This window comes from Drosophila rhopaloa, unplaced genomic scaffold, assembly GCF_018152115.1.
Source record: "Drosophila rhopaloa isolate 14029-0021.01 unplaced genomic scaffold, ASM1815211v1 contig_3, whole genome shotgun sequence".
In the NCBI taxonomy this organism is placed as follows: Eukaryota; Metazoa; Arthropoda; class Insecta; order Diptera; family Drosophilidae; genus Drosophila; species Drosophila rhopaloa.
The window spans coordinates 23,312,744-23,327,976 of record NW_025335123.1 but is presented as its reverse complement, the minus strand read 5'-3'; the positions used below and the strand labels follow the sequence as shown (position 1 = coordinate 23,327,976).

At 44.4% G+C, this 15,233-nt stretch overlaps 4 protein-coding genes across 6 annotated transcripts; 1 reads left to right on the top strand and 3 right to left on the bottom strand.

Annotated features, from left to right (window-relative positions):
* Positions 1-370: 370 nt before the first annotated feature.
* LOC108049707 (crossover junction endonuclease MUS81) lies at positions 371-1,800 on the top strand. The gene has a single exon (XM_017130993.2). The coding sequence runs from the start codon at positions 514-516 to the stop codon at positions 1,792-1,794; it is 1,281 nt and encodes a 426-aa protein (XP_016986482.1). The 5' UTR covers positions 371-513; the 3' UTR covers positions 1,795-1,800.
* On the bottom strand, positions 1,786-5,856 carry LOC108049705 (RUN domain-containing protein 1). The gene is made up of 3 exons (XM_017130988.1): positions 4,218-5,856; positions 2,891-3,688; positions 1,786-2,130 (listed from the first exon to the last, which is right to left on the bottom strand). The coding sequence occupies exons 1-3, from the start codon at positions 5,393-5,395 to the stop codon at positions 1,941-1,943; spliced, it is 2,166 nt and encodes a 721-aa protein (XP_016986477.1). The 5' UTR covers positions 5,396-5,856; the 3' UTR covers positions 1,786-1,940.
* Positions 5,857-8,006: 2,150 nt separating this feature from the next.
* Positions 8,007-8,896, bottom strand: LOC108049708 (3-oxoacyl-[acyl-carrier-protein] reductase FabG). The gene has a single exon (XM_017130994.2). The coding sequence runs from the start codon at positions 8,857-8,859 to the stop codon at positions 8,104-8,106; it is 756 nt and encodes a 251-aa protein (XP_016986483.1). The 5' UTR covers positions 8,860-8,896; the 3' UTR covers positions 8,007-8,103.
* A 1,763-nt stretch (positions 8,897-10,659) lies between these two features.
* Positions 10,660-14,344, bottom strand: LOC108049706 (synaptic vesicle glycoprotein 2B). 3 transcript variants are annotated; one of them, XM_017130990.2, is made up of 8 exons: positions 13,530-14,343; positions 13,294-13,472; positions 12,551-12,732; positions 12,247-12,482; positions 11,727-12,019; positions 11,449-11,608; positions 11,269-11,396; positions 10,660-11,206 (listed from the first exon to the last, which is right to left on the bottom strand). In XM_017130990.2, the coding sequence occupies exons 1-8, from the start codon at positions 13,973-13,975 to the stop codon at positions 11,151-11,153; spliced, it is 1,680 nt and encodes a 559-aa protein (XP_016986479.1). In that variant the 5' UTR covers positions 13,976-14,343; the 3' UTR covers positions 10,660-11,150. The 3 variants fall into 3 exon arrangements, with proteins under 3 accessions (XP_016986479.1, XP_016986480.1, XP_016986481.1); XM_017130991.2 differs by lacking the exons at positions 10,660-11,206; positions 11,449-11,608 and having other exon boundaries at positions 11,335-11,396; positions 13,530-14,344; XM_017130992.2 differs by lacking the exons at positions 10,660-11,206; positions 11,269-11,396; positions 11,449-11,608; positions 11,727-12,019 and adding an exon at positions 12,115-12,145.
* Between the last annotated feature and the right edge of the window lie 889 nt (positions 14,345-15,233).

The following is a 15,233-nucleotide window of genomic DNA, read 5'->3' as shown; positions in this document are numbered from 1 at the left end:
CGATACTGTTATACCAGGAAGAGGTATTGTTATGCAGGTCGGATTGTTTAAATTTATTATTGATCATGATGCAACAGGTTTTTCATTCTTATCAGCAAAATGTGAAACTACATATATAACTTAAACATTTACAAAAACTAGGCATAAATATCGTAGTAGCAGTAATATTATTAATTAATTAAGCAAGATTATAGAATTTTACTGTTAGGAAATAAAGATCTAGATTGTGGTAAATATAAATAAGAGCGGAATTGCTTACGAATTTAGCAACCGATAGTTGGGTGTCGTTCCACCACTAGGTGTTGGTATTGCCACATCCAAAGCCCAATTAGAACTTCGCAAACGATAATTGGGTGTCGTCCCACCACTAGAGGCCGGCATTGCCAGACCAAAAAACCTAATTAGACGCGCAATTGACCGGCATGGCCATACTAAAATAACCAAATTAGACGCGCGAATGTATATTTAATTGTGAATTTGTTAGTTATCGTTGTTAAAAGTGAATGTATAATTATGGAAACGCGCCTGGAAGTGCGTCTGCGTGAGCCGAATCCGTTGTTTACCCGCTGGCTGGAACGCTGGTTGCGGGAAGCGGAGCGACGCCAGCAGAAGTCCCAGTTTAAACTTCGCCAGGCACTGGAGTCCCTGAAAAGCTATCCATTACCTTTGTCCAGTGGACGGGATTGCTCGATTCTGCGAGGATTTGGAGGGACCCTCTGTCAGCTGATTGACGAGGAGTTGCGCCAGCACAAGGGCCTACAATTGGTGCCCCACGAGGTCGTAGTGCAGGAGCACTACGAGCAGCAGGTGCAGGAAGTTATCCGTCAGATTCATGAGAAACAAATGGAGCAGCAGAGGCGCCAGGACAAGAGGAGCAAACCCAAAAAGCCAACCAAAAAGGAGCAGCTGGAGTTGGTAGCCCTCGAGGAGCGGGAACGCCTGGTTAAGATGCAGCCAGGAGGATTTAAGTTGCTGCTTTTGGTGGACACCCAGGAGACCAGTGGCAAAAACAAGAGGGTTCTAGACCAAACGAGGAGCTACCTAGAATCCTTTGGAGCGCAGCATGAAGTTCGTCGTTTAACCATCGGCGACTTCCTTTGGATAGCCCAGGATTCAGAGGGCAATGAACTGGTTTTGCCTTACATTGTAGAGCGCAAGCGCATGGATGACCTGGCATCAAGTATACGCGATGGTCGCTTCCACGAACAGAAGCACAGGCTGCAGCAAAGTGGCTTGCAGAAAATCATCTACCTTGTGGAGGACTATGGGGACAATGAGCAGATCGGCCTGCCTCTAGACTCCTTGCTGCAGGCCCTTGCCAATGCCAGAGTTCAAACTGGTGTTCAGGTGGTGCGCACGGAGAATCACTACCGATCCATGAGCTATTTGGCCGGGATGAGTCGCTCCCTGGGTCAGATCTTTGCCAGAAAGATGCTGCACAGCGTGGATCGCGGGTCACTAGTCAAATCCTCTTGCGTGCTCACGGATTCCGAGCTAGGATTGCTTAAGTTTCGTGCCTTATACGAGGATTCCGCCAAGAATGCGCAGCTAACAGTGCGAGAAGTCTTTGTGCAACAGTTGTTGCAGCTGCACTCCCTCTCCCTCGAACGAGCGATGGCCATTGTGGAACAATATCCCACTCCACGCTGCCTGCTGGAGGCCTACGATGAGTCGCCAGATCCAAAAGAGGCCCGATTACTCCTCTCCAGGATCCCGTACGGACCCTTAGAACGTCCGCTGGGCGACAAAATCAGCCAGTGCCTGCACGAATTTTACACCACGCACTTTCGTTAGGATTAGCAATTGATTTAATGGACATATCTAAAGTTATATACACAAGTTTATACATTAAGTGAGAGAGAATACGATTTGGACTAAGGTTCCCATTGGACATTGAATAGTGTGAGCTAGTCTAAGCCAAAAATGTACAAGTCAGCCGCCTAAATGTTGCGGAAGTGCCGGATGGCCAGGTCCACCGGCAGGTCGAAGTCGAATCGAGATAGAGCGTCGATGGAGCGCAGCGAATCCCGGAATCCCGTGCGGGCTACATAGCTGTTTGCCGAGTAGTACGTGTCCACCAACTCGTGGCAGCTAAGCATCAGGTTCAGCCACTCTACCAACAGACGGGAGCTGTTTGAACAATAGAAAACCAGTTTGAATGAGAGAAGCAAGACTGCAGGATTATAAAGGTTTTTAAATTTTAAGCTTATTAATATAAGACACGTGAGTATTGAAAGGGAAAAGTAAGACTTCAAGATCATAATTAATTATTTAAAACAAATGGTTTTTGGGCACAACATTTGCCTTATCAACACAATTTAAATATTATTTAAAAACATTTGCAACATAATTATTTTTAGCTTAAACGTTTGGTCATATCAATAAAATATAAATATTTTAAATTTCCTTATAAAAAACTATACTAATTAAACATTTTAAGTATACGGTTTATTTCAGTAAATGGTTATTTTGAAATATATACTTTGAGACTGTAAAATATAATCCCTGGTTTTTCGGGATGTGACTACACAATATATGTAGTTTTGAAACTATTAACTCATATTGTACTGAAAAGTCTTGACATAATTGGACTTTATTAAACAACCGATTGCATTTTAAATATAAATATGTGTAATGACTAAAATTATGCCATTATAATTATTAAGTATTGAATATTTTTGGAATTACCATTCAAAGGAATACCAAAATTGTGTAATTATATATTTATATCACCGATCACCATTACTCACACAAATGAACTACTATGTGTGGTGACCACGAATTTATATATATAATTGCATAGTCTTGAAATAATAGTCTGTTCTTAAAGACCTGGTTTACTAACCCCTTTCTGATTTCTCAGCCTTTGTAACGACATCGAAATACTTACTTGAGTCCGGCGCAGACGAAGGCCTTGAAGTGGGCGTTGTTGCTGCGTTTGTAGGGGCGGTGCATGGCCAAAATCATCCCCACGGCGCTGAGCAAACTCTGTTTGGCGGTCACTGCCTGGGCGTCCACGATGTCCAGCTGGAAGCTCTGCGACAACTTACGGGCGGGCGTATTGTTGTACTCCTCGCCGTGCTTTAATCTATAATAAGCCAACACAAGTTCCCAGGCATGCATGGCCCTGCCCAAGCCGAGGAACTGCGAATCTCCTCCACCTGCCGTTGGAATCACCGGAGGTCCCGGATGTAGACACCTCATGAAGGGCACCATCAAACTGGAGGCAGCCGATTCCGCTGGGATGCGAAGTCCATGTTGAATTAGCTGCTGCAAAGTGCGGGCAAAGTTCTTTCGCACCACCGTGGTCAATTCCCTGCCAATTGTGGCTATCGAGTCACCGCGCATGTGCGCCATTCGGCGGCTCTTGCCCTCCTTCTCCCACTCGAAGTTGGAGTAGCTGATGTCCTCATCGGAGTCGGAGGATATGGCTCCGCCAGCTGCATATGGTGCCAGTTCGTGACCGGTTGGCACTGCTCTCCGGCAAAGAGGCGGCAAGGTGGTCAGCGCTCCGTTTTGCGAATTGATAACCGGATGACCCACGGCGGAGGAGGAGGTGGACTCCGCCTGTTGTTGCTGCTGACGCAGAGCCCGCTTGATATTGGCCAACTTTTCGCGATCGCAGCTCAAAGTGGCGGCTAGTGCGGCCACCTCCTGAATGTCTACCTCCAGCTGGGCACGCAGATCCCTAAAACGGGTGAAATATCAAGTCAGGTTGGTTTACCTTTCTGTGGTGGTGGAATCGATAATATCTAACCAATACATTTTAAATAAACTTTAACAATACTAACCCAAAGTTATCAACACTGTTACATAATCGTTTTTTACTCGAAAAATTTCGGAGACACCGAAACATTTGGGAACACTCTTCTCTAATCATAACTAACCCAAAACTGCAAGAGACTTTAGTTTTTTATAATCAAATACAAATAATTATTTTTACCACAGTTTTAAGTAAATAACTATTTTCATTTTTTTTAAAACTATTACTTTAAAAACAATTTTAACTTTTCCTGATCTAAAACCTATACAAAGTGTCTAGAAAGAAATCTGGTTTAGGGTTTTTCGATGTATAACCATTCTATCGCAACTAATTCGTAACAATGCTAATGTATTCTGACTTAAGAATGGCTAGACCCTCTTGCTTAAAGTAATAATGGACACCTAAACATCTGTGCTTTCTTACAAAACGAAAAACAAGAAAACACGAATCTTACCCCCAGTGGTTGCCCTTGTGCGTTTTCTTCAGCAAGTTCTGCTGGAATTCGTCGTGGCTTCTTGGTTTCGCCAGGTGCGTGCTGGCAAACATCTGCATGAGGATGGAGGCCTTGTCCAGGAGGCCGTGTGCCTTGCTGTGCAGACTCTCGCCAGGGGAATGGGAGTGGGAACCCAGTCCGGAGGACGGAGGAGAAGCTGCCGTCGTGGCAGGAGTGCTGGCCACTCCCGGCGGAGCAATTGAAGCTGCCTGCGAACTGCGGGCCGTCTGCTTGGCCGCGTAGCTATTGTACGCCCCGGACAGGAGTTTCAATCGATCCCCAACGGATCCCTCGACCACATCGCATTGCAGGAAGGCAATGAAGCGCTCCAGGTCGGTGATCTGCGTCTTCAGTTGGGCCACCAGTTGCTCCTTCATCTTCAGCGGACCCACGAACTCGCCAATGGCATTGTCCACCTGGTGTCGCAGCTGCTCCGTGCTGAGAGCCGGCAGCTCGTGTTGCTCCACCTGGAGATTGAGCTTGGAGCGAAGCTCGTCCAGGATGAACTTTTGCTTCTCGAGCATTACGTGCTGCGGCAGGATTCCAGGTTCTCCAGCTTCGTAGGCGATTTGTTCGAGTTCCGTGAGCTGAGATTTCAGTTGTTCAATGAGCTGGCTATCGGCGCCAGCTTCCTTTTCACCCTCGATGGAGTCCTTCTCTGGCTGCGACTCCTTGGGCTGCACTGCCTCCGGAATGCCCTGGAAGGCAAAGTCTTCGAGGTCGCGAAGCAGTTGATCCCGCTCACCAGCCGGCGCTTCCACAATTTGCCGCACTCTCAGCTGGACGTGGGCGAAATGGGAGGTCAGGGCCAGCAAGGAACTGGTGAGCAGCTCCTGCTCCTCCTCGATGCTCCGCAGGCGAGCCAGTTCGCTGCCAGTGCTTCCTCGTCGCGTTTCTGACTTCTCCAGTCCTGGCTCCAGTTCGCAATCCACGCCAGAACTGGCGCTGTTTGCATCATCGTAGTTGGCTCCCAGCGGAGACCAGCGTTCGCTCAGCAGTTCCTGCTGCTCCTGTTCGACCTCCGCTTCCTCATCCTCGGCAGAAACGGAGGAACCAGCTGGCAGCTGGCCTTCGACCGTCGAGGAGGAGGAGTCCTTGGGCTCCTGGGCCTCCTGGCCCTCCGCCGTTTTCATTTCCATATGGAAATGCTGCAGGGACTGCTGTTTGTTCCTATTTCCGTGCTCCGTTCTCCGTGTTTTCAATGCTCGAGAAAAATCAATCGGTGGCTTGTTCCGCTTTGTGTGCCAGCTGGCCCAGCTCCCTTGCTCTCTTCTGGCTTTCGAGTTTTTTGGCTAACAGGGGGATGTGTGGTTGAAACGATGAGCGCGCGGCCACGGTTTCTGACGCACTGCCACTTTCTCCCGAGGTTTCGCATTGGGATTTCCCGTCTATTCGGGGGTGGAATTGTAGCTTCAAGTTGCTTTTGCAGAGCTTCGCTGTGGGTTGCTATCCTTACTGATATAAAAGCTTTGATACTTTCATAGTTTTTCAACGCTAAAGGCTGTTCCAGACACTGAGTTACTGTATTGGGGCTTTTATATCTTCCCAACCCTTTATTTTTGCATCCCACCAGTCAAATCTATAAGCTTTTTATACCCTTGCAGAGGGTATTATAATTTTGGTCAAAAGTGTGCAACGCAGTGAAGGAGACATCTCCGACCCTATAAAGTATATATATTCTTGATCAGGATCACCTCCTGAGTTGATATAGCCATGTCCGTCTGTCTGTTTCTACGCAAACTAGTCTCTCAGTTTTAAAGCTATCGGATTGAAACTTTGCACACACCCTTCTTTCCTTTGCACGCAGTATATAAGTCGGAACGGCCGGGATCGGCCGACTATATCCTATAGCTGCCATATAACTGATTGATCGGAAATGCCATAACTTTCGTGTTTGTAAAGTTAGGAAGTTGGGATTTTCTATGGGTTTTATATTTGGCCAATCAATCCGACCTACCAAATTTCATAAGGATCGGCCGACTATATCCTATAGCTGCCATATAACTGATTGATCGGAAATGCCATAACTTTGGTGTTTGTAAAGTTAGAAAGTTGGGATTTTCTATGGGTTTTATATTTGGCCAATCAATCCGACCTACCAAATTTCATAAGGATCGGCCGACTATATCCTATAGCTGCCATATAACTGATTGATCGGAAATGCCATAACTTTGGTGTTTGTAAAGTTAGAAAGTTGGGATTTATTATGGGTTTTATATTTGGCCAATCAATCCGACCCACCAAATTTCATAAGGATCGGCCGACTATATCCTATAGCTGCCATATAACTGATTGATCGGAAATGCCATAACTTTGGTGTTTGTTAAGTTAGGAACTTGGGATTTTCTATGGATTTTATTTTTGGCCAATCAATCCGACCTACCAAATTTCATAAGGATCGGCCGACTATATCCCATAGCTGCCATATAACTGATTGATCGGAAATGCCATAACTTTGGTGTTTGTAAAGTTAGGAAGTTCGGATTTTTTATGAGTATTAAGAATGCATCATATGAATAATTTTGGAGAATATAATTTACAGAGTATTCTGCAAGGGTATATCAACTTCGGCTCCGCCCGAAGTTAGCTTTCCTTTCTTGTTTTTCTAAGTTTCAGTTTATTTATGAAAAAACTTTATTTGATAGAATAATGTAAAATATGTAGATTGTGTGGACTTAATTTTAACCAGTGCGAAATCGTAATGATTGCTAACCTACCTTTCTTAAAAATTATCTTTTAACATAACTTTCTTGTCCTGTTCAATAATCATTTCGTTGATATAACGCCATATAAGTAGATGTTGTTACTTTCTTTGGATCCTGGTAAACTTTATTTAAAATAAAAGTCATTTCTACGGCTTTTGAGAAAGGTTTAAAAGCTTTTCTTAAGGGATACCTGTAAGGGATATAAGTTAAACTTCGCTTCAGATTTTAAATTGCTAGATAAAAGACAATAAACAAAAGATTGAAGATAACTTATGTCCTGCATGTTTTAATTTGAAAAACCTGTATCCTGTGAAAGCTTTTGACCTTAATAGCTTTCTTCAGCTAAGCTGAAGAGCTTCTCACCACTCCCCTTAAAGCTCATCCCAAAGTTGTCCCAATGTCGCGATTTGTTTACTCTTTTGAGGGGCGGGGACTCATGAAACAATGACAAATATGACCTACATTACCAGCATATGAAACGTTGACCGCACGGGGGTACACGCGTTTGCCCCCTGCACACCTCCAAAAATACAGTGAAATGCCCTGTTATCTTCGAGTGCTTCCTGATAAGAAGCTGGGGGAGATTAAACCGCAGCAAACAGCTCTGCGGTCTGGTTCCCCTGTCGCTGACAAGGCACCTTATCAACTGCCGGCTGATGATGGTCCTGATAAGTCTGTCAAGTGTCTGACACCATGGCGGTCATTTTGGGGTCACCCCCGCAAAGCCGACTCAGGCACTCAAAATTAAACATTATCAGTTCTTCAGACAATCTAAAATACAACTTACGTTTTGAAAAAAGAAATATCAGTTGTTAAGATATTAGGTGATTGTCTGTAATAGAAAACTAAAAAGTACGTTGTCATTCCAAAGAAACGGGGGCAGGTATCAAGGTTAAAAAATATACAAATGGTAATGTTTTAAGCATTATAACTCACTGCTGTTATCAACTATTTCATCTGAAATACTTTAATTAGCTAAACGACTTGTCGTCGTTTTAAAATCTTCCTTACTTTTTAAGTATCTGCCCCCATTTTTGTTAAACACTTTTTTTCAGAGCGTATACAACTTATTTATTACAAAAAAAAATAATAATAATAAGTGGGAGGAATTAATGGAGGAAACGTAATTACGGGTAGCACGCTTAACGAGGCGTCAGATTGTTCTTGCCACCATCGATGGGCAGGAGGGCGCCGGTGGTGAAACTGGCCTTGGAGCTGGCCAAAAAGGCCACGGCCTCGGCGACTTCGGTGACATCTCCGACGCGGCCCATGGGATGCGAGGCGATGGCCCGCTGGAGCACACCGTTGTACTCCTCGTCGACAATGCCGATGCTCCGATGAATGTTGGTCACCACAAAGCCGGGATTCACCGAATTGACGCGCACACCCTGCGGTGCCATTTCGAGGGCCACGATCTTGGTGAAGTGATCGAGGGCCGCCTTCGAAACTCCGTAGCTCAGGGCTCCGGCAAAAGGACGAATGCCGGCGCAGCTGCTCACATTGACCACGGCACCCTTGGTCTTGAGGAGGTGCGGCAGCACCGCCTTGGTCAGCAGGATGACGCCACGCAGGTTGGTGTTCAGCACCGAATCGAACTCCGCGATGTCCAGGTCGATGAGGCCACCCTTGCCCAGGATGCCGACATTGTTAACCAGCACATCGATGCGTCCAAACTTGGCCAACGTCTGCTGGACAATCGCATCCGCATCCTTGGTCACATCGGCCACCACAATTTCCGCCTGAGCGCCCTTCAGGTTCTTCTTCGTGGCCTCCAGGTTGGCCACATTGCGACCCACCAGCGCCAAAGTGGCGCCTTCACGGGCCAACACCTGGGCAATGGCGGCACCAATTCCGCTGCTGGCTCCCGTCACGATCACCACCTTGTTGCTGAGACTCATCTTGAACGACTGAAGCCGGAATTCGCCCAGGTGCGGAATTTATGGACGTGCTCTCCGGCCGCCGATAAGATTACACCTGCACTCCAAAAAAATGTGTTATCTGTGATTGCCTTAAAAAGGGAAGGCAAATGATTCCATTTATTTAGAGCATGATTTGATTGTTTGCCTGGTAAGATTTGTTTGTTTGCCTAAGAGTTTTTTGGTTTAGGCAGGTAAACAATTTCTAAGATATCATAAAATTCGTTAAAATGATTCTTTTAAATTCAAAATTCGATTTCAAAGTGGCATTATCTACTAATCTTCGAACTTTTCGAAATTTTCTTGTCATGTTATTTAATCGAAGTGCCCATTAAAGATTGTAAATGTTGATTTTGGTGCCAGATTTGTACTATTCTTTGAACTGAGGTATATACCACCATGATTAAGTTTAGTTACGATGGGCTGAAGATGGGACCCACACCATTGTTTCGAAACCTTTTGATATGTATTTTTAAGTTTACTGTTGGCTCCTATTTTTTCGCAGTGTGAGCGTGACGTAAATGGTCCGTTGCTCTCCGGAAAAACAACCTGTAGAGGTTCACCTTGGGCCTCTGAGTGTCTTTATCGATGCTCTAGCATCGCATTAGCAGCCGGCTCGACTTGGGTTTTAAAAGTCAGAGCCGAAAGTTTTTAATTAAAACTGTCCGTGGTTCTTGTCTGATTTCAAGCATTTGTGAAATCATAGCATATCGCCTGGAAGACGGGCCTCCAAAGACGTCAGCCCCCCTCCCCCCATTCGTTCAAACTTCAAGTTGAGCGGCTCCGTTGTCAGATAATTAGCATTTCCATTTGGCTTGAGTGCGCGCTCGTATATCAACGCCTCCTAGCGAAGATAAGGCTCTCGGGGTCTCCAGCTGGAGGACATTGGGAGTGATTATGGTACAGTGGAAGTTCAGTAACTCAAACCGCCATTTGTCCGCAGATAAATGGCCATTTGAGATGTCCAGATAGAAAGCAGCCCCCTGCTTGCCCCCACTTCATTTAGTTCGACTTAAAGACATGTTGACTTAGGGCCGCGTTTCGGTTGAAGACGTCTCACTGTAAATATATATGATTTTGGCCCCAAATTGGACTGGGCTCTTGATGGTGTTTTTGGCACTAATCGTTTTTCTTGTTAAGTGATTCTCTCTGGTTCGCCAATTACTCAAAATCTATGACTGAGTGGATTAATTAATTAAAATGGCAAAGCAATGCAGGCCCAGAGGCAAACGAATTTATATTATTTCTTAAATCCGATTTCAATGCCTTTGCATTAAAGTGGTGGAGATAAGTTATTGCATATTGCATTTAAGTGCTTAACTGGGATTGTTTAAATGCTTGAATTTAAGATGAAAAGTATTGAGATTAAACAAGACTTTCGCTCTCAAAAATGACTGATTTAATTATTTTAATTAATAACATTGACAAATACAAATGCCCAGTGTTTGTTTGCTTGTGAATAGAGGCGTCATTGGTCTCCATTATCTCCATCGATGAATGAAGAATACTCCAGCCACACTTCTCCGCACTCTCGAGTCCTTCGATCCAACTCAATTTGTCCTGGCTGGAATGTCACAATGTTATACTGGCAAGCGTGATAAGCCCGGGCTGTCGATTTCTCCGATCCCCCGCCTGCATTTCCTGCCTTCTGACTTCTTGTGCACTCACTTTTAACGCCAAGTCAGTGGCAGGGCATTAGAGAACAGAAAACAGGAGTCCCAGTCCTGGTCCTCCTCCCAACCCAAGGATGCATTGATAAGTGCCAGTGGTTTATGGAAATTGATGGAAAGGAATTCGTGTAATTGACAAGCGAAACGAAATTGCATACAAATTGCTTAATCCTAGAAACTTCCAATCTAAAATAAATTAACTTTTAATTAAACCAAAGCAAAAGAACCTAACAAACAAACAAACAAAAAAAAAAAAGAAGAAAATATCAGGAAAAGAAAGGCAGCTCGACGGGCCGAAGCATAAAATACCCTTGCAGATTGTATCGATTGAACTTGAGCTTGAAATTGAGGTATATACAAAGGCCAACTCTTGATATTATTTTAAAAAGAGCCTTATAGCGGACACTTATTGGGTAATATGTAATCGGATTAACTAGACGCCAAGCTCTTGCCACAAATATTGCAACCCCTGCAAGAGTGTATAAGGTGTGGACACGAAGAACTAATATAAGAATTAAGTTAAATACTATGTACAGCGGTGGAATGGCAACTGAGTTGGAAACTTGTTACGGCGGCGGTATTAGTGCCAAGTCGCAAAGGAGCTCACTTCAAAGCAGCCTTATTCTTCAGCGGCAGGAAGGCGGCCATCAAGCAGCCAGCTGTAAAAAAAAGGGAGCAAGGATTAGGAGTCAGCTTTGCGAATACAGTTCGAGCCACTTACCCAGCATGAACGAACTGATCATTAGGAACGGGGGCACACAGCCCAAACCCATCAGTGCCGGGAAGAAAATGTTGCCCAGCAGTGAGCCCAGACGACCGAACATCATTTCCAGCGAGACAATCATCGTCCTAAATGGATTATGAGTAACCAAGTCGGAAAAATCAATACGAGTTTTTGTACCTGAGAGAGGTGGGAAAAAGATTGACTGAGGCACTGATCACTGAAGTGGCCGATATGCTGCCCATGGTCACGAAAAGCGAAGCGATCGCCACTGTGGATATCGCTGAATTGGACCAGTACATCCCAATGGAACAGCAACCAGCAACAAAGAGTCCCATGGCTAAAATTTAAAATAAGTATTGAATTTCCCAAGCTCTCAAATCGATTGGTATAATTTGATTAAAAGCCACTTGTCAATAGTTTGTAAGCAATACCAGTAGGGAACATAGAATACTTACTCATGATACGCTTGACGCCGACCAGGTTTACCAGGAATCCAGCCAGCATATATGCCACAAATCCCGCACCAGCCACGATTAGGTTGTTGGTATACGTAGAAGCAGTTATGTTCACATGGCACTCAACATTGGGATCATTTCGAGTGGCTGCCTCCAGTTGGTTTTGGGTACGATTTACACTGTACTCCAGGATATTGCATATGCTCGTCGATTCCGACTGACCGTCAATCAATTGTTCGTATTCGTTGATCGAAGCAAACAGTTGTGGCAGCCACAACCGCATGGTGTTCTGTCTATGAGAGGGATTATATAACAATTAAATTCGTATTCACTGTATGACATTACATTCATCAGATACAATTTTTATAAGAGGATGATTTTTTATATACTTTTGCACCGAATTTTAGGTAACAGTGCACCTATCGTTGTTACCATTTAATTGTTATTTCAAAAAAAAAAAAAAAAAAAAAAAACATGACCGAATTAAATATCTGCGATTAGAAAATATTAATTGACCTACCCCAAAAGCACGCAGAAATTGAGGAGGTACACCCATAGAGATAGGCCCAAGTAGGGCTTTGTGAAAAGTGGGCGCAGCTGGGTAAATCCCGATCGCAGAGAGCTCTTCTTAGCGTCCTGACTTTCCGCATCCTGCACCTCTGCACTTTCCATTGGCAGTTTGATCTCAATGGGAACATCCTTTCCCTCCTTGTGTTTTTTCACTGGAACGATTACTTCATTGGCCAGCAGTTTGATCTGTTCGGTAAATAATTGACTCAAGATTAGTTTATCTAATTATACGAACGCTTAATTGTCTTTCTTACTGGAAACGAATCCTTGGGCTTTCGTGAGTTCAGATGGTATATTATTTTGAAGGCGGTCATAGCCTCCTGGTTGCGTCCCTTGGACATGAGAAACTTCGGGCTCTCAGGGAAGAAAAAGAAGAGCACAAAACTCAGGAGACTGGGTAATGCTGTGATGGCAACGAAAACTTGCCAGGATGCGACTGAAAAAAATATGTGAATTATATTTTATGATTAGGACCTCCTTACACGATCTGACTTCTTATCTGAATTATTTTGGCTTTGCTAAGTTGTCTTAGGTCTTCTTTCTTTTTATCTACCCGAGAGCTTTACTCTTGTAAATGGACCTTAAGCAGTATATCTAATCATTAATGTTTGTTTTGGCGTCTGAGGAACCTGTTTGGTAGTCTGTAGTTTGTACACACTTACTACTTTTCTTATGATCCGTATCATAAAGTGTTTAGCTAAAATCTGTCAAACAGTCTATCCACATGGATTATGGCATTAGTCGTTTGTTATTATTTTGTTACTCTACTACCTTAATTTGACTTTATCATTAAAGCTTTAGATGAAGATAGCACTAACAACTTAAACGGCGCGTGGAGTTCATGTAATGTTTGACTGATTGTTCCCATGGAGCAGTATCCCGTATCATCAGCTGTTCTCCGTTAGTCCATCAGCTTATCTGGGTATCAGTTATCAGTTATCTCCGCCTACCGCTGACCTTATCACAGTTAAACACGTAACACGCCCTCGGGACTTACGTTTTAAGGTCCAGACATGAAAGTCCCACGTTTGGGGCAAAATCAGCATGGCCAATCCGGGTAACGTAAGCGTCGCAATGGAAAACATAATGCCCACCATCATCATGATGCGCTGACGATGCTTCCGTCCATGCATTTCCGTCAGATAGGTCATCAGCACGGCAAAGGGACCACTCATACTGGATGAATCAGAGAGATGTAGATGCTATTATGGGATTAGTGAGATGGCTACTTACCAGAAGCCTCCCAAGTACTTGAAGACCATCAACTGGATTCGATTCTGACTGAAAGCCCCACCCAATACGCATACCGTATCGGCGGCATAGCCCACAATCAGGAGGTTCCTCCTGCCCTTCGTGTCGGCCAGGTAGCCCCACATCACCGCCGAACTGATCATGCCGGCATACGTGATGGCATTCAGGATGCCCTTGTCCAGCAGGCTCAATTGGAGATCACACTCGGCGCTGGGCAGGATGTAGGACATTGTGGAGGTCTCGTAGACGGTGCCCATTGCCGCTGGGATGGCGGCAACCAGGAGCAGAATGTTGAACATCCCAAAGCCAGCTGAATCGATGGCTGTCTCGAAATCCGCCGCTGCATCATTCTGGGGAGGCTCTTCTTGTTGCTCGGGAATCTTGGGCAACTTGGAATCACCGGATTCGGACTCTCGGGATTCACTCATCGTGCTTAGTGCTTGGATCGCTTTAGCTAACTGAATTTGAGGCGTTGGGCGAATACGTTATATCTTCCCGACGGCGCTGGGGCCTCAAATCATTTCTGTATCACAATCGTCGAGTGACGACGAGCGATGCTGAGTCTAGAGACTTAGAATCACCCTACAACTTCAAGTTTAGGGTCTATTAGTAGTATTATTCATCCATAGAGTTTCATAGTTTGGTTGCACTTTCTTCAATCCCTCAGTTCAAAGAAAAGAGGCTGAAGAATCTCCATATTACCCTGCAAATGGAGCTACCGAATACAAGCGCACACGATGAGGTCTCAAAACCCCCTCTCCAGGGAGGATACCCCGTGAGTTCACCTTTCCATCCATCAACCCCTTCCATTTTGGGCAGGCATGAAAACAATTAAACGCCTCCCTGTTTATTTAGCGGTTTATGGGCTCCCCATCATCCGCATCATCAGCAGTATCAACAGTATATGTGATCACTCCGGCTGCGACTGTCCACGCGAATGGGAGGTTTTATTTCCACCGTGTCTCGGTTTACTGATTGGAAGGTTCCCTTTAATTTAGCCACCTTTGGGTATTTCGTTTCCTTGGGAAGTTTAAGATCGTGAAAACAGAGGGAGTGATTTATTACACAGCTAAATATATTCCTTATATTTGTTATCTATCGTACAAGAGTTGTAGTTTCAGTTTATTTAAACTGTGAAGGCAGAATATTTCGCAGTAAAAGGATTGTTTTTAAAAGGAAACTAACAGATTTATTCTGCTAATACAGTTATAAATACTTAGTATATATTTTCGTTAAAGCATCAGAGGAATTTAATAAAATGTGAATAGATATTAAATTATAATAAATTAAATTCCGCTTTCTAATTAAATATTTTAAGGCGAACATATTTGTGTTGGGATGAGAACGATTAATTAATTATTCCTTAAGTTTCCTTAAATGGTATTTTAAAGTTGCCATTCGCATGCTTCGACTTAACACCTATTTTGATTGCGGCTCCTATGACGACATGGCAGCACCTCTCTGATTTACGTTGGCTCCCCGTTTCCATTTCCATTTCCATTTGCCGGCTTGGCAACCGTTGTCGTCATCATCGGGCTAAACTAATTGCGATGATTACGGGTTATGAGTTGGTTTCCCTGCTAAACTTTTCGGGATTACGATTACTCATGTAGGAGCTTAGTGCTGTGGTCTGGTTTGTTTGGAGCTGCTCGGTCTTGCTTGGATTTCGGCGTGTGCTGCGATTTG

Bases quoted from the DNA above. Each gene is read 5' to 3' on its own strand.
- LOC108049708 (XM_017130994.2), bottom strand. From the start codon at position 8,859: ATGAGTCTCAGCAACAAGGTGGTGATCGTGACGGGAGCCAGCAGCGGA.
- LOC108049707 (XM_017130993.2), top strand. From the start codon at position 514: ATGGAAACGCGCCTGGAAGTGCGTCTGCGTGAGCCGAATCCGTTGTTT.
- LOC108049706 (XM_017130990.2), bottom strand. From the start codon at position 13,975: ATGAGTGAATCCCGAGAGTCCGAATCCGGTGATTCCAAGTTGCCCAAG. The intron at 12,483-12,550 runs GTAAGAAAGACA...TTTACCGAACAG, and splicing joins AGCCCAAGGATTCGTTTCCA to ATCAAACTGCTGGCCAATGA. The intron at 11,207-11,268 runs GTAAGTGGCTCG...TTTTTTTTACAG, and splicing joins GATCAGTTCGTTCATGCTGG to CTGGCTGCTTGATGGCCGCC.
- LOC108049705 (XM_017130988.1), bottom strand. From the start codon at position 5,395: ATGGAAATGAAAACGGCGGAGGGCCAGGAGGCCCAGGAGCCCAAGGAC. The intron at 3,689-4,217 runs GTAAGATTCGTG...CACCCGTTTTAG, and splicing joins CACAAGGGCAACCACTGGGG to GGATCTGCGTGCCCAGCTGG. The intron at 2,131-2,890 runs GTAAGTATTTCG...TTGTTCAAACAG, and splicing joins TTCGTCTGCGCCGGACTCAA to CTCCCGTCTGTTGGTAGAGT.